This window comes from Dipodomys ordii, unplaced genomic scaffold (genome assembly GCF_000151885.1).
Source record: "Dipodomys ordii isolate 6190 unplaced genomic scaffold, Dord_2.0 Scaffold3, whole genome shotgun sequence".
NCBI classification, from domain to species: domain Eukaryota; kingdom Metazoa; phylum Chordata; class Mammalia; order Rodentia; family Heteromyidae; genus Dipodomys; species Dipodomys ordii.
In genome coordinates, this window is record NW_012267219.1 from 15,588,437 (window position 1) to 15,608,921 (window position 20,485).

At 35.3% G+C, this 20,485-nt stretch overlaps 1 protein-coding gene across 1 annotated transcript in view; it reads right to left on the reverse strand.

The window, feature by feature from the left end:
• Osbpl8 (oxysterol binding protein-like 8) overlaps window positions 1-20,485 on the reverse strand; it is a 142,859-nt gene that overhangs the window by 38,952 nt on the left and 83,422 nt on the right. The window contains exons 6-8 of the mRNA XM_013018747.1: window positions 9,168-9,238; window positions 3,945-4,022; window positions 1,906-2,007 (exon numbers count right to left, since the gene is read on the reverse strand). Of these exons, the coding sequence (XP_012874201.1) occupies window positions 1,906-2,007; window positions 3,945-4,022; window positions 9,168-9,238 (251 nt within the window). The remainder of the gene's footprint in view (window positions 1-1,905; window positions 2,008-3,944; window positions 4,023-9,167; window positions 9,239-20,485) is intronic.

A 20,485-nucleotide genomic window follows, 5' to 3' on the forward strand; every position in this document is an offset into this window, starting at 1 on the left:
AATCTACAGCCTCAGGCATGCAAGGCAAGCACTCTACCACTGAGCCACCTTCCCAGCCCAAGAAAAATCTTAATAAAAGGTATGCCTACAATTGGGCATCTGTGGCTCATGACTGTAATCTTAGCTACACAGGAGACTGAGATCTGAGGATTGAGATTCGAAGCCAGTCCAGACAGAAAGTCCATGAGACTTTAATTAACTGCCACAAAAAGCAGGAAGTGGAACTGTAGCTCAAGTGATAGAACACTAGCCTTGAGCACAAAAGGTTCAGGGACAGCACCCAGTCCCTGAGTTCAAGTACCAGGACTGGCGCACGCACACGCACGCACACACGCGCACACTCACACACACACACACACTGTATGCATATACTACATAGACATGAAGAGATGGAAAGACAAGAGAAACAAAAGGAAAAGAATTATCCTGAGATAACATTCTGGGCAATTTCGGCAAATTGTAGTAAGGTTTAAAAAGCCACCTAGAGATATGCTGGGGATTTAGAGAAGTAGGTTTGACTTGGGGAAAAAAAGTGAAAACTAGAGTAAGTATACGTCCAATTAGAGCCAAAATAATTCATAAGCTGTTTTCAGTACAAGACTGAAGATGGTTCAAACATTTCTTTGAACCATCAGTGTAACTGTTACAGCTTCCATCTAAAATGTCCCTTGAAGATTCATCGGCTTCATTAACTCTGAAAGCTGTTTGGGGCTGCCAGCTGATGAATGATTGGGAAGTGAATAGTTACTAAAGACTGATGTAATCCACCGAATCAACAACTTGATGGATTTATAATATGATAACATAATTGGGAGGCCCTAGTAAGAAGTAGGGCCAACTTGGAGGAAGTATGGCTACTGTGGGTATGCCTTGGAAAGATGTCTATTATCCAGGCCCTATTCTTCTTTCTCTCATTTCTCCTCCACCATGTCTTTCTGTTATATGTTTCTGCCCTGCCAAGAGCCTAAAAGGAGTTAAGACCAGCTGACCATAGAATGAAACCTCTGAAACTGATCCACAATAAATCTTTCCTTCCTTGTTTTCTCAGCTATTTTCTCAGAATGACATTCCTTCCTCCCCAGAAAAGTGACTAACACAACAACCATCATCACAGTATGAGAACATATGACAATCCTCATAAGGCTACAGATCTTCTTAACTCCTTTTTTTTAAATTTATGTTTTATGTCAGCACTGGGGCTTGAATTTAGGACCTCTCATTCTCAGCTTTTACTTAGCTTTTACTCTCAGTGCCCTACCATTTGAGCCACACTTCCATTTCTGGCTTCTAATGCTGGCTAATAGGAGATGAGAGTCTCTCAGATTTTTCTACCTAAGTTGGCTCCAGATTTTGACTCTCAGAGCTCAAATTCTTAGGTAGATACTAGGTAAACTTTCTGTAAGTCAGAGTCCTATAAGTTCACTCTTAAGGACTATTTACTAGCTACCCCTGCAGATAAGAATCAAAGAATATGACAGACTGACTGGATAACGGAAAATAAAAATAAAAACCATCAGAGGCCACGACAGTAGGGAATGACAACAAAATGTGTTTGTCTGCTAATTCTTATCAAATGATAATTTAAACTTTTTATCTTTTGCTTCAACAATGCCTAAATCAAGTCTTCAATAATACTAAGTGATAATGAGTAATAAGCAATGAACTGTGTTAAACAATATAACACAAACTAAAGTCTTCTTAAAATAACTATCATATATATTTGATACTACTTCTCTATTAAGTTAAATCATAGAACCTCTGGGGAATAATTAATAGTTTCCATGGCAATGAGAAACAATCATTCTAGGAGTTGTTCCACTCTTGTGGGCTTTAGGTACGCTCTGGGCTTTCCTATTCTAATGGGTAAACATCTAGCAATCAGAATTTAGGCTTTAACACACTTACCTTCAACCAATCAGCCATAACAATAACTGAAGGATCTGTGATTGTACTGAGCAACTCTTTTGTGGCTCTTTTCTTTTCTTCTCGGTAATTTTTCTTTTGCACCTATTTACATAAATAGAAAAAAATTAAAACAGGAAAAAATATGAAATTCTAAACTTCTTTAGAATGTTTGCATTTTAGGATAAAATAATTATAATTTATTTGGTTGGTTGTTTCAAAGCTGGGTGAAATTCTTTGGAAACCTAGGTTAAATATAGTTTTTGTAATTATTAGTCCAGTTCTTTGTAACTTTTAAAATAATTTTTTCTGTTTTTAATTACATAATGCTTCTGGAAAACATCTTTTCAGACTGTTTCTATGTATATAATCTTCTGTGCTTTTTGTTTTGTTCTGTTTTGCTTTGTTTTTTTGAAGAATTACGGTTTGAGCTCAGGGCCTCATTCTTGTTCAGTAGGTGCTAAAACACATGAACCACAAGCCCTCAACTTTTCTGTTATTTCTCAGATAGACTTTTACACTTCCCCCTACCTTCAAGCCTGGCTGAAACACAGCAGTACTACTTATATTTCCTCTGTAGCTGCGATGACAGAATATACCAACCACCATGCTTAGCCTTCTCATTCAGATGAGGTGTAGCTTTTTGTTCAGGTCTTAAACTGTGATCCTCTCAGTATCTAACTTAGTAACTAGATTAAAGGTATGAAGCACTAAACCCAGCCTTGTGTTTTTTGGTAAACATAAATTTGTTCCCATTTGAAAGTATCTATGTCTACCTTTTCCTTTTAACTACTCCACAGGATTACTAGGCATGAATAAAATAATGAAAGCTAATAATGCTAATAATGCATTCTATGAACCTGACATTGTTCTAAGCCCGTATCTTTATGACAATTACTGTGTTTAATCATCATAAGAATCTTTTAAAGTAGGACTATTATGGATCTTACTTTGTGGATGAAAAAACTGAAGCAAAGAATAAGCTGTCTAGGATCGCACACAATTCAAACTGGTCCCCCAAATCTATGCTCTTAACCACTAAGTTATTCTACCTAATTTTTCTAATAAATTCCCTTAATGACATAAATCTACTTGCATTCTAAGGGGCTTTTATTTGGTTTTTTTACTAATATTAGGTTTAAGCTCAAAGCCTTATCTAAATTGGCTGGAACTCTACCAACTTGAATCAGACCTCCAGTCTAATTTTGGGCTCCCCCTCCCACCCCCAACCTGGTGGTGGTACTAGAATTTGAACTCTGGGCCTTGTACTTCCTTTACTTTTCTCTTCTTTTTTTTTTTTCCTTGGTCCAGAATGGGACTGGAACTCAACAGTATCCAAATAGAAGTACTATTCTTTTTCTTGATACCTAAAACCTGCCTCTCTCTCTCTCTCTCTCTCTATATATATATGATAGCACAAAATTTCTATGGAAAAACACATTAGAGGAAATAGACTATACATATAATAAAAATGTTATAATCAAGTAAACTTTATAGACTTTCCCTCTTGTAAAATATTCATATTTAAATTAAGAGATTTACTATGGGATTACAAAAGCAAATGGATACAGTATTGGACATGTAACATAAAAGGGTACATCAGATTAGGCAAGGACCTAGAGCCAGTGCACACATTCCTCAAACCCCAGGACGCTAGTCATTTAGGAAGACAGCAAATACTACATATTTCTTAACAGAAATCAGTTTGGAAACTATCTTCCGAGTGTCAGTGTCCCATCAGCTGTTCACAACACAGTGATGTGTCTACTCAGCTCTGGTCTATCTGTGAAAACCTGGTACCAAATCCTTAGTCCCTGATGTGGCCAGTTAAGGCCTGCTCTGGAACAGCCTGCTCTGGAACAGTCATCAACCAGTCTTATCTGTGACCACAAGAAAATCAGTATTTTCTATTGTGTTTGTCCAACTGGCAGCTGGGAAACCTTTTCTTTCCTAAGGAACACATACATATACATGTCTAAAAAATACTTTCAAAAGCACACAAAATACAAGGTTTCTCCTTAGAAATAACAATAGACACTAACCTTAAGAGATTCTTTTTTTGTGAGTTTGCTTGAAGTTGAACTCTCCTTTTCTGAGCCATTATAAAGTTTAGATTCAGACTGAAATCACATAAAAATGAATAGAAAACAAAAGAGTTAAAAACTTCACTTTTTTCTTAATAGGTCTAGGGCTTGAATTCTGGGCCTGGGTGCTATCCCTGAGCTCTTCAGCTCAAGGTGAGTGCTCTACCACTTGAGCCACAGTTCCACTTCTGGTTTTCTGGTGATTAATTAGAGATAAGAGTCTCAGGGACTTTCATGTCTGGGCTGGCCTCAGCTAAACTTCACTTTTTCTACATGTCATATAAAACTTTTATTTCTTACATTCTTTTTTAATGCTATCAGGTAAGCAAATAGATTTTCAATTTTTTTATACAGAAAATCAATGTTAAACCTACAAATATTCCAAAAACTGATCAAAAAGAGCACTTCTAAATTTCTGTAATCTATTTTTGGGATCAGTTCTAAGAACGTATATAATTAGTTATTCTTAGGGAAAAAAAAGTAGCCAAAATAATTTTCTCTCCAGTATTTCAACTACTGTTGAAATATTCTAAATTTTAAATAATCATAGTAGTGATTGGGTTTTTAAATTTAGAATCTTCTCAAGTTGCTGCATTACACTGCTCTAAAGCTACTCCTCTTCCCATGGCAATAAATGCAATAATTCATCTGGGTGCTGGTAGCTCACACCTGTAATCCTAGCTACTCAGGAGGCTGAGATCTGAGGTTTGCAGTTCAAAGCCAGCCCAGGTAGGAAAGTCCCCATAAGACTCTATTTCCAATTAACCACTCAAAAACTAGAAGTAGTGCTGTGGTTCGAGTGGTAGAGCGCTAACCTTGAGCACAGAGAAGCTCAGGGACAATGCCCAGGCCCCTAGTTCAAGCCCCACAGCCCTCCCCTCCCCCAAAGCAATAGTTAGCAACTAAGATTATAACAGTCTTTTTGTATCCGTTTATATTTCCAGGCTTGAGTTTTTTTCACCTATCCTGCTCATTTCAAGTGTTATTAATGTCATAAATTTGCTGTTAAGACTTTGTTTATATTTCATTTATTTAGCCTTCATAAGAAACTTGGGGGGGCTGGGAAGGTGGCTCAGTGGTAGAGTGCTTGCCTCACATGCATGAGGCCCTGGGTTCAATTCCTCAGCACCACATAAAACAGAAAAAGCTGGAAGTGGCACTGTAGCTCAAGTGGTAGAGTGCTAGCCTTGAGCCGAAGAGCTCAGGGACAGCGCCCAGGCCCAAGGTTCAAGCCCTGTGACTGACAAAAAAAAAGAAAGAAAAAGAAAAAAGAAAAACAAATGAAAAAGAAATTTGGAAAAAAAAACACAACATTTTACAAGTCATAAAGGGAGGCTCAGATGAGCTGATTTTGAAAACCACAATCATTAATATAGCACTTATTAGAACCTAGGCCTCCTTCCTAATCCAGTGCCATAATGGTTTACCAGAGTAGAAAAGAGTATAAAATTAAAGTTTCTTCAATGAATCTGAATATAAAATTAAACATATCCCTTCAATGCAAAATAGGTAACAACAAATAAATTTTTACCTATTGTCAGATAGCTATGAATCTGAAGTTTTTAATTGCTAAAACTTAAAAGTTCCTAGTTCTTATCTTAGCCATATACCTAATACCAAGAAATTATAAGGGACTTAATCTAAATGGTAGCTTTCAAACATTGAATGGCCAGATCTTCAGACTATCATTAGATCTGATCAAAGATGAAAACATTCAGATACAAATTCCCTCCATTTTAATACCTACAAGGGCAGGTACTATGTTTTGTTATCAGTAATAGCCAGTGTATCATCTGAGTCAATAAATATCTGACCAGTGAATAAAATGAAAATGGAACTAGGACTGATTCTTCTCTCAAGTCTGCTAAAAATGTCTCTGATGTTAGGCTCAAAGCACCTTTAGAAAAATGAGGCATAAATCAGTTATGGTAGTAATAGCAAGTGGCTACACAAGAAAAAAACTGTACTCACTACCTTACTTATGTAACTGTAACCCCTCTGTATATCACCTTGACAATAAAATTTTTTTAAAAAACAGAAAAAGAGAAAAAAATTGTAAATACTGCTCACTATAGAACATGGGGTTTGACCTGGTTAGACTGCTGCTAAAGTTACTGACTTAAGAATCAGTCCCGAGGTATCAGATTGCTATTGCCATGAGGTGTCATATACAGTGATGCCAAAACAATTCCTCTAGCTAAACAGGTCTTTACATTCTCCTTGGCCCTGGAAACCCCAAAATGACACAGCTCCTATTGGAGAAATTTGATGGCTTAACATTATCATGAAATTCTCTTTCTCACAAATACAAAAATGTATATCATAACATACTTCTTAGATACTATTAAATGAAGAACCTAACATTACTAGCTTAACAATTAAAGTTGTTAAATGGTTGGTTATTATTTTACAAAGTATTAAACACATGATATGTGCTATCTCATTTAATACGCAAAGCAATACTATGAGCTAGTAATAGTAGCCCCCTTTTACTAATGAACAAAGTTAAGACTACGACTTAACTGTCTTTCAAAAGTCACATTGCCATCAAATAGAAAAGCCAGTGACTAAGTTCTATCATCTTATTTCAGTTTTTTGAATCAACACAACTTTAACAGGCCAAAACCAATAAACCATTTTTGTGAAAATATTTTACTAAACTAAGTTTCCCTTTGTTCATAAAGTTTACTGACTACTGTCTTAATGATGAACACAGAATTTATTGTACAGTACTTCTAGACTCTTTGTTAAATAGACTTGGAATGTGTAGCATGTTATTTTCTCACTCTTCCTCTCCTTTTTCTCCCTCTCCCCCTTTCTCTCTGTCTCCTCTACCCTCCCTCTCGTCCCTCTCTTTAATTGTTGTGACCTAACAGGCTATGTGACTTTAATAAATTATTTAGTCTCTTGTCTTAGTTTCCTCATTTTACAAATGAGGCACCGTACTATGAACTCACAGGGTAGCTTTGAGGGTTAAAGGAATTAGCACTTATAAAATGTTTAACTCAGTACTGCTGTGTTTTAGGTTTATGACTATAATCTAGATTGCAAATTCTGTCAAAACTCTGACCTTTCAAATAAGGTATGAACAGTCTTGTGATTTTCTTTGGAAATGACAAAATATTACATTTTATATATATATATATATATATATGTAGAGAGAGCGAGAGAGAGATAGAGAGAGAGAGAAAGAGAGGGGAGGGGTGGGGGGAAACAGCAAAAATAAGTTACTGTAACTACAAAAATAGTTTTGGTTGAAAAAGATTTATAAAGGTCTAGGTTAGTTTATTTTTTAACTGAAAGGTTGGTGGTTTGAGCCCACTCAGTTTATTTAGCTATCTATTGATCGATCAATTGACTGATCTATTTATTTAGGTCAGTCATGGGGCCTGATATCTGGGCCTGGGTGCTGTCTCTGAGGTCTTCTGGTCAAGGCTAGCACTCTACCACTTGACCACAGCACCTTTTCTGGCTTCTTCTTCTTATGTGGTATTGAGGAATCAAACCCAGGGCCTCTTGCATGCAAAGCAAGCACTCTACCATTGAGGCACCTTCTCAGACCCCAGTTTACTTTCTTTTTTAAAGCAAATAACAGAGAAATCAGCAATCACACTTGCAAGCAGACAGATAGTTGGAGGATCAAATTAAGGGATCTGTGATCCAGAAACTTCTTATGCTGGTAATAGGATTCCTTTATCTCATTAGTCACATTAATTATGCTGGCCATTCCACTCATAGAGATAAAATAATTAAAAATTAATTCTATTTTATTTGAGATACCTTGACTATTTCAATACACTTGCTATTGTGATGAAAATATCTAGGGAATGGTGCGTGTGCGTGTGTGTGTGTGTGTGTGTGTGTGTGAGAGAGAGAGAGAGAGAGAGAACCTAGTTGGTCAGAATATGTAAGTCTTTGAGTCCAAATAGGAATATCATTACACCTAGTCACCAATTCGTATTAAATGCTTGAAAGTAAACTTCTAAAAAAAAAACCCAATGTTAATTTCACTGTATTTCTAGCTATGGAAGTCAAGTTATAGTATTCTTTCTTCCTTTTTTGTTTTTGTTTTTTAAGGGGAAGTGGTATGAACTCAAGGCCTTGCAGTTGCTAAGTAGCCACTCACCACTTAAACTATGCCCCCAGCTCTTGTTGGTGTAAGGTATTGTTTTGAATAAGGTCTCAAATTTATGTTCAGGCCAGTCTGGACTGTGAGCCTCCTATATATGCTTCCCAAGAAGCTAGAATGACTATTGTATACAACCACAGCCAGATTTTATTGATTGAACAGATATCTCATAAGCTTTAACCCTGGGGTGGCCTCAAACAAGGATCCTCCCAAGTAGCTAGCATTACCATTGTCTCCAGCTTCCTTCTTTGGTTTTACTTAACAAAGAAAATGATTGACAGGACTCAAAATATACTAACACAAAATACAGCACCTTGGCACAGTGAGAATTTCATGGTGAAGGAAATGAGAAAGCCTCAGAAGCAAGAAGGCCATTCTCTGACCCTATCTTGTGTTTCTCTTATGAAGCAGGCTATAAAAGAATTCTCTAATGTTCTCCAAACCAGATGTTCTCCCTATCCTTGAAAGAAAAGAGGAAGTGATACATGTAATTCTTCACCAAGAAAAATTTCAACAAATAGGCCTAACTTTATTAGATCATTATCCTCTTTGTCCAATATTATCTATCTATCTATCTATCTATCTAGTGCTGTTACTGGGGATTGAACTCAGGGTTTTATTCTTGCTTAGCTTTTTCATTCAAGGCAGATGTTCTACCACTTGGGCCATACCTCCACTTCTGGCTTTTTTTCTGGTTAATTGAAGATAAAAATCTCAGGGATTTATCTTCTCCAGGCTGGCTTCAAATCATGATTCTCAGATCTCAGCTTCCTGAGTAGCTAGGATTCCAGGCATGAGCCACCCATATCCAACTCTTTGTGCATTTTTTAAAATACTTCTACCTCTATCTGTTCATCAAACCAAAGTATTAAAATCTATATATTGGCACTTATAGCAATATCACTGTAGAACTTTTATTACCCAGACTATTAGTGTTAACACATATTCACATAAATATCGATTATAAAAACTTAAAAGAAGTTCAGTTTTAGTTCATTCCTCTTAATTATTAGAAAAATGTCAGAGTTTTGTATTGAGGACAATATTCTTACCTTGCTTTTTGACATAGAAAGTGAAGATTCATCTTTATTTTGAGAGATATCTTCCTTTCCTCTTTCAAAACCTTTGGGATAAATGATCAATATTTTTGTATTACTACATTAGGCCATAGATAGTCATTAACAGTAAAAAGCAAACATATACAGGTCATTCAATTTCAAATATGCATTATATTTGATAGTTCATCAGTTTGGGAAGCATAGACTGTACTCAACACATGGTATTATGATTTACTAACATCCAAAGGATTGTCTCAGTATACTTCTTCAGGACTGATTAAGATTCAGAAAGACAATGAAGTCTTTCCCTGAAACCACCAACATTGAGCTAAATATTTCTTTTTGTGCTATGAGAGCACTATGTTATAAAAATCAGTACTCACAGCTTTTATTATAATCAATTGATTTCTAACAAGGAATCCTAGCACACAGAACCAACCTGACATACTTTTCAAACTTCTTGTCAAATTGAAATATATTCCAAAATAAAAGAAATAAAAGAAAGTTAGAAAATAAATCTGGACTAAGAAATAAACTTAAAAAAAAAAACCTGAAAACTAAGCTGGGTATATTGGCACATGCCTATAATCCCAGCTACCCAAAAAACACCTGAGTCTAGGAATTTGAAACCAGCCTGGTAATACAGCACTACTTTAGATAGATAGATAGACAGACAGACAGACAGATAGATAGACAGATAGATAGATAGATAGATAGATAGATAGATAGATAGATAGATAGATAGATAGATAGATAGATAGATAGATAGATAGGCAGGTATATAAGATAAACCAACGGATCGATCAATAAATACTTATTCAGGATGCATATATTCAATTACTGTGACCTTTACTAGCATTGTCTATTACTAACAAATTTTAAAACAAATTCTAAAAGGGTGACTCTAAAATACATGAGCACTGTAAGGAAGAACAGTCTCACCAAGCTTGCCTTTAGTATTTTGAGGTAGTAAATTCTTTTCAACTATCCTCTTCATTCCCACAAATGAGACAAAAACTACATTCTTATCAAGATTACTAAGAAGGACTAAAACCATCCAAGTATTAATAAGCTTGTGAAGTAAGAAGAAAGGAAGATAAAGAAGCATAATCATTTTGGGAACCTATTAACATTATCTACAAGAATTGAAATTTTAACTGGAATTCTAATGTAGATATACCCACAGAGGAGAGAGCACATGAAAGTATATAAGTTTTATTCATACTAGGAAAAAGCTGGAATTAATTAAAATGGCTATTAATCATACAATAAGTTAATACAAAAGAGTATGTTCACACAGTAAATGTTACACAGCAATGATAAAGAGAAAAAGAATAGGCTTAATAATATTGACTTAAAGAAATCACTTGTCCCTACAAGATATAAAGGGAAAATAAAAGAAAGAGAGGGAAGTAGAAGAAGGAGAAGAGATAGAGGACAGAGGAACTAAACATATTATTTCATTTAAAATGTAGAGACCAAATTGGGCATTGGTAGCTCAAGCCTGTAATCCTAGCTACTCAGGAGAAGCTGAGATCTAAGGTCACAGTTCAAAGTCAGCCCAGGCAGGAAAGTCTGTGAGACTCTTATCTCCAATTAACTTCCAGAAAACTGGAAGTGGAGTGTGGCTTAAAGTGTAGAACACTAACCTTGACCAAACAGAGCTTAGGGACAGTGCCTAAGTCCTGAGTTCAAGATCCATGACTGACAAAAATAATAATAATATACCCTTCTCCAGTTTACCAGTTTATTAGACTTGTGCTTTCACGATCTTTCTCATTTAGTTTACATTCTGCATGTAGCTAATTCTGATTCATTTATTAACTGATGAGTATCATAACACCACAGGATGAAAGTAACTAATACCCATCTATGAGAATCCTTCTAAAATGCTAGATCTTGAATGACACATTTTTTTTTCTGATTTTTGGCATGACAGTATGCAAAAATACTAACCACATTATAGTTTGTTTACAAAACAAAAACAAAACCCTGAGCTTCAGAAAAATTGAGTTGAGTACCATCAACAAGTGACAGTATGGGACCTAATTCTAAGTGAAGCCTAACTTAAGTTCATGCCACTTTTACAAGGCCACCTTACCTCTCAATATTCAGAGCCAAGTGTTCACAAAAAATAAAAATAAAAAAATAAAAAAAAATACTCAGAGCCAAACCTTCTGGTTTGCCTTACTTTTACTATGAAGATATAGTTAGCCTTTCCTTGCTCTGTGACATACAATATTCACATACATTTGTACTACAGTATTTACATGTTCATGTTCCACATTTGTGAAAAAGAAGGGCCAAGGCCTTATTTATGATTTCAAATTAACTTTTATATAAATTCATAACACTTTAATAAAACTGAAAATGTGCTATGTCACATTATCCCCATATCTATAAGATTACCATGACTACTTTACTGTCTTTAACTTGTGACTCCAGTTAAATCACAAAAATTTCTAATGTTAATAAACTAGTATTATATTCTTAGGCTTTATTAGTCATAATATATTCTTAGTAAGGATATTTATAGTATGATTAAAAATGAATTTCTTTCAAATGAATTTCACATCAAAGTTATAAAACTACTGCTCTTCTACTTCCCTTCCTACCAGTTTCTAAAGACAGCTGTACAAAGGTTGGAATTATTTCTTCATTAAATATTCAGAAAAATTCAGTGATGATATGCACCCCATCTGGGGATTCCCAGTTCAATTTCTTTTTCTTTTTTTTCCTGGTCCTGGGGATTGAATTCTTGACCTCAAGCTTGCTAGACAGGAACACTACCCATTGAGTCATGCATCCAGGCCCTTTTTGCACTGGTTATTTTTGAGATAGGGTTTGATTTTTATTAAATCAGGCCTGGGCTATGATTTTTATTTTGCCAGTCCTGAGGCTTGAACTCAAGGCTATCTCTCTATCACTTGAGTCATATAGTTTGTTGAAGATCAGAGTTTCATGGACTTTTTTTTTTTTTGGCCTGGGCTGGTTTGAACTGTGATCCTCAGATCTCAGCCTCCTGAGTAGCTAGGACTACAGTTGTGAGCTACCAGTGTCCAACTTCATTTGGACTTGTAAACACATCAGCATATCAACATCCTAGTACCTTTTACTTATTTTATTTGTGCTTTATCTATAATTATGTTCATTTTTCACTTCTCATTCTGTTTACCAATACCTTCAACTCTCTTTTTCCTTATCAATCTTACCAAAAGATTGTCAATATTGTTAAGATTTTTTTTTAAAAGAATCAGGTCTGAGCTTTACGGATTCTCTCTACAGTGTATATTTTCTGTTCCAACTAGGTCTCTCTTCAATTTCTAAAATACAGATAACCATATTTAACTTGGATTAAAAAATAAAACACTCATTTTTTATTATAATCTTTTTTATTTTTGGAACAGTCACAAGTTCACAATAACTCCAATGAATATAACTCTACTACTCTATATACTCTACTACTATATAATTATATAACTACTATATAATTAACTATATAATTAACTTCCAGGGTTTTCAGTTTCTTATTTTCAAATAAATTTTACATTAGATAATCATGATAGGCTTTACTTTCTCTAGCTAATGCAATGGAATATTATTCCTAAATTAGCATTCTGCTCCTAACTTCTGGTTTAAGAGGATAAAAGTATTATCACTGACAAGACATAGTGTTTAATAATATTTCAGTAACAAACTAGTTTCATTAATCATTAATATATATTTAGAATGGGTACATACAAAATAAATACAGGATTGAAAACATTAATATTCACTATACTCAACACAGCCAAGAACCAAGAAATTGTGCAGGAAAAATTCTTAAGCAGTCAAAATAAACTCTATTGCATTGCTGGTAGGAATGTAAACTAGTACACCATTATGGACAGCAATACAGAGGCTCCTCAAAAGAACTAAACATAAGTCTTCCCTACAACCCAGTCATACCACTTCTAGGCATCTACCCAGAATATCACAAACTAGTATAACATAAAGACACTTGCACATCCCTGTTCATTGTTGCACTATTCACAATTGCCGAGTTGTGGAAACAGCACAGATGCCCTGCAATAGGTGAGTGAATCCAAAAGACATGGTACCTATACAAAATGGAATTTTACACAGCCATTAGAAAGAAGAGTATGTCATTTGCAGGAAATGGATGGACCTAGAACAAATTATGTTATGTGAGGAGGTAAGCCAGCACACGGTGCATGTTTTTTGTCAAATGCAGAAGCTAGATCTAAAATACACAGGGGTAAAATAAATTATGCAGGACTCTAGATATTTACACACAGTAAGACCAAAGGAAGACACTCTTAGGGGAGGAACATAAAAGCATAATGCCTCTGTACCTCTGAGCATATACACCAGTATTTATCTAAATGAATTCCAAGAAATGGAAACAAGAGGGGTTTTTTTTTGGTCTTGTTTGTTCATTTATCTGCCTTGGGGGAGGGGTAATGAGAGGCACAGAAAGGGGAGGACAAAGGGTGAACAAATGCAGCAGTGGTTCTTAGTAGATACTATGTTGATAATGAACTGTACAAATTGTGAGCAAGGACAGGAGGAAAAAACTGGGAGAGAGGGAGGAAGGGGTGATACTGTCCAAAAGAAATGTACTCATTACCTGACTTATGAAACCCCTTCTGTATACCACCTTTATAATAACAATTTTGAAAAAAAAGAAGTCAAATATATTTTTAAAAATACAAACAGCTCTTTCACTGCTTAAAGGTATGGTTAGCAAGCACTAGAACTGAGGTGAAACAATAATCCCTAAGACTACAGCTTATTTATTTATTGTGCCAGTATTAGGGTTAAACTCAGGGCCTGAGTACTGCCCCTTAGCTTTTTTGCTCAAGGATGGCAGTCTATCACATGAGACACACATCTATTTACTACTTGTTTTGTTAAAGGGTTAAATTTATTTGCCTAAAGCTTATACCAATTTTAGGATACTATTCTATAGTACAATGAGCATAACAAGAAATAATAGTTGAGATTAAAGAAAGAGACAGAATAATTGGAAACAAACTAAAGAGGCATTGCATCATGGTATAATATATGGTCAGCCTGTTACGTCTATAACTTATTGTTAAAGTTAAACCCATACATTTCTTTTTTTTTTTTGTCTTTTTTTTCCCCAGGGCTGAGGACCGAACCCAGGGCCTTGCACGCGCCAGGCAGGCGCCCTTCCGCTGGGCTAAACCCCCAGCCCCAAACCCATACATTTCTTTAGCTAGAAGTGAGGAAGAAAAGCCAAGTAACCATGGCTCATTTCTGTAATGCTTACTTCACAGGAGGCTGAGATTTTAGGATTACAGTTTAAAGCTAGTGGGGGCAGGAAAGTCGGTGAGACTCTTACCTATGATTATGCACCCCACCGCCAGTCCCCCCACCCACACACACACAAAATGAGAAGTGGAGCTGTGGCTCAAGTGACAGAGAACTATCCTTGAGCAAATCAGTTAAGGGACAACACCCAGGCACTGAGTTCAAGCCCTAGGACTGGCGCACACATGTGTGCATGCATGCAGCATACGCACATGTGCACCTACGCACTCCTGTGCACACCCACACACACACACACAGTGATAAAGAGATAAAAAGAGTTTCTTCAGGGCTGGGAAGGTGGCTCAGTGGTAGAGCGCTTGCCTTGCATGCTTGAGGCCCTGGGTTCGATTCCTCAGCACCACATAAGCAAAAAGAAAAAAGCCAGAAGTGGCGCTGTGGCTCAAGTGGTAGAGCGCTAGCCTTGAGCTGAAGAGCTGAGGGACAGCGCCCAGGCCCAGAGTTCAAGCCCCAGGACCGGACACACACAAAAAAAAGAGTTTCTTCAGAAAAATTGAGATTCAAATAGGATTGAGCCCAAAGTGGTAACACAAAGCTATCTTTAAATATCAATCCTGTAGAACTAAGCTCTCCAATTTCCAATGATGTCATATGAAGCAACTGTATGTGAAATATTTTGTCTATGTAAAAATGAAATAGTTCAGAAGAAATTGGGTATTTTTTTCATGTTTAACCTAGGTACATAATGAAGAGCCACTTCTCTGAAGTATTAAATTTCATTCCACTGCTTATCCGACAAAGTAAAGCAGACATTTAAAAAAACTTTTTACCAAAGTTGGTTGTGTTATGAATAATATGGAACTACTAGTACAAATATAATTTTTCTCTCTTTCAAGTCTTAGGAACCAATGAAAACATTTATTGGTTAAGATGAAAGCATCAAAATAACCTTAAATATTTATGACAAGTTAAAATGACAATCATTTCTCCAATTGTCTAATTAAGTAAATATCAAACTTTTGAAAAGTGAAGTTTTCTGTTGTTTATCAAGGTCACTTGATTACTCTTTAATACTAAGCAGATTTGTGACATGAAGGTCAGCAAACAGTATGAGATAGCAAGCTTGTTGGCTTAAAAAGTACTATCAAGAAGAGACACAAATACAGAAATGAGACTACATCTCATTGTGAAAACAAAGGCAGTATTTAACAGCATTTTAAATAGATTCAAGATATTGTATTTTAAAAGTCACTTCTGAATAAAAACAGACACTAACACATCATTTGAAAGAAAGCACGGTGAGTATGCTATTATAAGAAGTCTAAAAATGGATTATGAATGCTGTTTAAAGCTTATGCTACTTAAGCACTGTTCAAGGCTAAGGTCTCTAATTCTTTGGGAAAAGAAAATTAAATTAGTGAGTTTATACCTATTTACTTAACTGTCTAGTTATCTTAGAAGAATCTACTAATAGCATAAATATTCTCAAAGGGTTACGAATAAAACATAGTGTGAAAATAGAAAATTGAACTCTAGTTTAACAAATATAAGTACCAGAAAAAAGATATAAATGACTAAAGCAAGCATCAATCCTTTCTTTGCCCCAAGTACAAAAAAGTATTTTAATTTCAAAAGAAATGTATCATCTTAAGAGTAGTTATAACCTTGAGAACAGAATTTGATTCCAGAATTTGATAATATAAGATTATTTATGTTTAAAAACACACATCTAAAAAAATACATCTCAATATTTGGTACATTAAAGCTTTTCAAATAAAATTTATGTCTATATCTCATGAACCAAGTATTTAGTATAAAATCAGTTTTCAAACACCTAATTTTATTTTATAACTACCCTAAAGTATCATAACATTTTCTCAGCAATAATTAATCACATACAAATACATCAAACAACAAAAAGAAAGTAAAATATTTTGAAAATTATACTTTAGGTAGAAAACTTCACTTTAGTCAACACTTAAAAAAGATAAATAAATTAGTTAAGATTAAAGTTCATGAAATAAAAGTCTATTGCAGTTACTATTCTGTAGAAATGGCCAAGTATCAGTTAAATATCTGTGTTTCATTTGCAGTTTATTTATAGAATTCCACATTTATATCACATTTGGGAAGAACTTAATTTTATTAAAAGATCATAATGTTTACTTAAAAATGTATGCTTTAGCACTCAAGATACCTACTTTACTGGCATTAGTTCTCAAGTTTTAGCTTAAGAGACTGTAAAAGAAAATATGGAAAAGCTGAGCCATACAGAAACTGTTATTAAAACATAAGCTTTCACTTTAGAATTGTTTTGTTTATATAAAACAGCTTTAAGATGTTAAAAATGCATGGTTTATTTAAATGAAAAGAATAAATTAAGACAAAAATACAAGCTTAAATGAACAAACCTGGCAAGGAAGGAGAAAGTTCATTGTATCCCCCAAATGAAGCATTCCGGATTAGCTTTCGGCCATCAATTCGTGGAGGAAATAAGACAGGCGAAACCCCAGTACATGAAGAAAATCTACGTTGTTGTGAGCTGTCTTCTTTCATGGTTTAGAGGGTCCATTTAATATATATGCTCACTCAGAAGGCTAATTAAACCAGTATGGCAAAGACAGGCTTTTCTCTCACATCCAAATGTAGCAAAACCCACCAGCACAAACAAAGGACACACACTTACCAGCAAAGGAAGACTAGAGACTGTCAAATCAGCAATAAACAGATAGAGAAAGAGACTGACAGGAAAGGCATTAAGCCCTACAGCTGATTTTTTTTTTAATGTACTGATTAAAAAGGCTATTCCACTAATGTTTTACCTTTTTATCGAACTAGTAATGGAGTAAGGGGAGTAACGCCCTGCATTGAATTGCTGCTTTAGAAAAACAAAGAAGATCAATACTTAGCCATTCAGGATGAAGTAATTAAGTCACTTTCTCTTCTTTTTTCCAAGAAGCAGCCTTGTTTTTTTAAATGACATCTACTATGTTTTCCTGGTATCTATCTGGCCATAGTTCCTTTCTCTTCTGTTTTCTTTCCAGCTGTTACTTACTTCAAAAATGGATCTCAGCATAACACTTTTTATCTTGCCTGAGGCGTCTAGATTTATATCTAATCTGCTGCTTGCCTGGGCCATGATTAAGAATTCATAAGGAAAGATATACTTTCAAGTACAATTTTGATGGATTACAAGAGAAAAGCAGAGAATAAATGTGTTAAGTTTTACCTCTAGCAGGTGTATATTAGTCATTAAGCCAGCGTTAATGCAAACCAATCAACAGAGAAGATTAAGTGGCATCTTAATCATGTTATGCATTCTAATGCACATTCCCTTGAAACAAATGAGTTGCTGCAAAGCCTCTTCATTTTAAACTTTTCAAAAAAATATATAATCTAACAGTGACCTTTTTCTAGTCACTTAAAACTGTTCTATAAAAATTAATAAACTATCTCAGAAACAAGAAGAAACACTTTTTTATATACTGTCGTTAAACTAAGAGACTAGTAAGATCACAGATAATTTCTTATTTTCTTTTTTTTTCTTATTTTCTTAAAAGACACACACACACTATCTCCTTATACCCAATCTTTAAAATTCCAAAGAATTTTAAATTACAGAACTCCATTTACCCTTGTGTCCCTATATTCAATTTGAAAAGCTCTACTCAATTGTTCCTAGATTTGTTTTTCTGATCACAGTTCTTAATTTCAACTGGAAAATCTACCTAACAAATTCAGTCATAATGCTGGGTGCCAGTGGCTCATATCTGTAATCCTAGCTACTCAGGAGGCTGAGTAGCTAGGTTTGAAGCCAGCTCAGCAGAAATGTCCCTGAGATGCTTATCTCCAATAAACTATTCAGAAAAGGCTGAAAGTGGCCCAGTGGCTCAAGTGGTAGAGCATTAGCCTTGAGCACAAAAAAGCTCAGGGACAGTGCAAGCCCCAGGACTGGCAAAACAAAAACAAAAACACACCAACAACAGTCATAACTTAGAGGGTTTAAAAAAAAACTAAAAACAGTAGTAGGGTTTTTTTAAATTAGGTAATTTATCATAAGACTCAGTTTCCTTTCTTCACTATGCATATTTCAAGGCTGATTCTCTTGTCATACACAACATCATCCCATATAAGCTAGAAAGGACATTTTCAAAAAGCACCTCAATTTCCTGTGCAATGTTTTTTTCTTAGGCAAATGTAGTTCAAGTTTATAACAAAAAATAAGTTAATGGCTAATGTAAAAGACTTGTACTTTGATGATTTTTGTTTATTTTTTTATTATTATCATAAAATGTAAGTTACCATGGACTATAAATAGATAAATAGCCAGAGGCCAGTGGCTTATGTCTGTAATCCTAACTACTTAGGAGGCTCTGTTGAAGCCAAACCCAGGCAGCAAAGTCCGTGAGACTCCAATTAATTAGAAAAACCCAAGCTGAAGATGTCTCTCAAGTGGTGGAATTGCCAGTCATAACAAGCAAACAATCTGAGCAAGCACAGGCCCTGAGTTCAAGTTTAGGAGCCAGAAAAAAGAGCAGAACAGAAAAACAATTACAATTAACTTATTTAACAGTGCTTGCCTGTGTGTGTGTGTGTGTGTGTGTGTGTGTGTGTGTGTGTGTGTGTGTGTGTGTGTGTGTGTGTGTGTGTGTGTATGTGTGTATGTGTGTATGTGTGTACTGTGGCTTGAACTCAAGGTCTCCTACTAAGGCTAGCGTTTGCCATTTGAGCTATATATCCACGTGCAGCTCTTTGCTGGTTAATTGGCAATAAGAGTCTCACAGACTTTTCTGTCTAGCCTGGCTTCAGCCTCTAAAGTTAGCGAGGATTATAGGCCTGAGCCAATGCATTCAGATGGTGCTGGTCTTTCAAGACATAAAAAAATGTAATGAAGATTATAAGAAAAAGTTAAACAGGACTTGAAATTAAACTTGAGAGTTTAATTCTCAGTTCAATGTCAGTTGGGTACACCTAATCTACTTGTCAATTCAAGAAAGCTAGTCACAAACCAGTTGTGATGAAAACTGGCAACTTTCTTTTTTGTCTTTTTAAAAATTTTTTAATTGTAAAAATAGTGTACAGAGAGGTTACAGTAACACAAGTAAGGTAATAGGTACATTTCCTATAGAGCATTGTTACCTCCTCCTTTGTTTATCCCCTACCATTCCACCACCACTACCACCATCCCCAACACCACCTCCCCAAGTTGTAAAGTTGGCTTTCAACATAGTGTCCTGCACATCTCATTGTTACAATGGGTCAACCTGTATCCTTTCAGCATTTTGTTATTTCCCTTCCCCTCCCCAAATCAGAAAAATGTATATATACAAGATGCAGGGCACAACATCAAATAGAGTGAAAGGGGGTTATACCATTGGGGAAGAACATACAAAAGAAACAAAAAAATCACATAGTACATTTTAAATACATTAAAAACAATAGCAAGAAAGAAATGGGCCATTGTTATTAACATTGGCTAAAAATGTAAGGAATGCTATCCATACTAAATTATAAAAGAAAGTGCTTTATTGCTTAGAGTTACTAACCAACAAAACTACCAATTACATACACGGTAAAGTAAAGCTATTTTAGACTCTTTAAGGTCTCAAATTTTTGCTTCCCATTCATGCTTTTAAAGAATTCACTTAAGCAGCCCCTCTTGCCTGGGACGTACGTACGTTCGTTCTTTCTTTCCTTTCTTTTTCTTTCTCTCTCTTTCTTTCTTTCTTTCATTGGTCACGGGGCTTGAACTCTAGGCCTGGGCACTGTCCCTGAGCTCTTCCGCTCAAGGTTAGCACTCTACTACTTGAGCCACAGCACCACTTCTGGCTTTTTCTGCTTATGTGGTGCTGAGGAATCAAACCCATGGCCTCATACATGCAAGGCAAGCACTCTACCACTGAGCCACCTTCCCAGCCCCTGCGACTCTTTTTAAAACAGAATTAAGCTTAATATCCAGGACATGTATCATTTGAGATGAACTAGCTATTTTCCATGTATTTTTAGATATGTTTTTT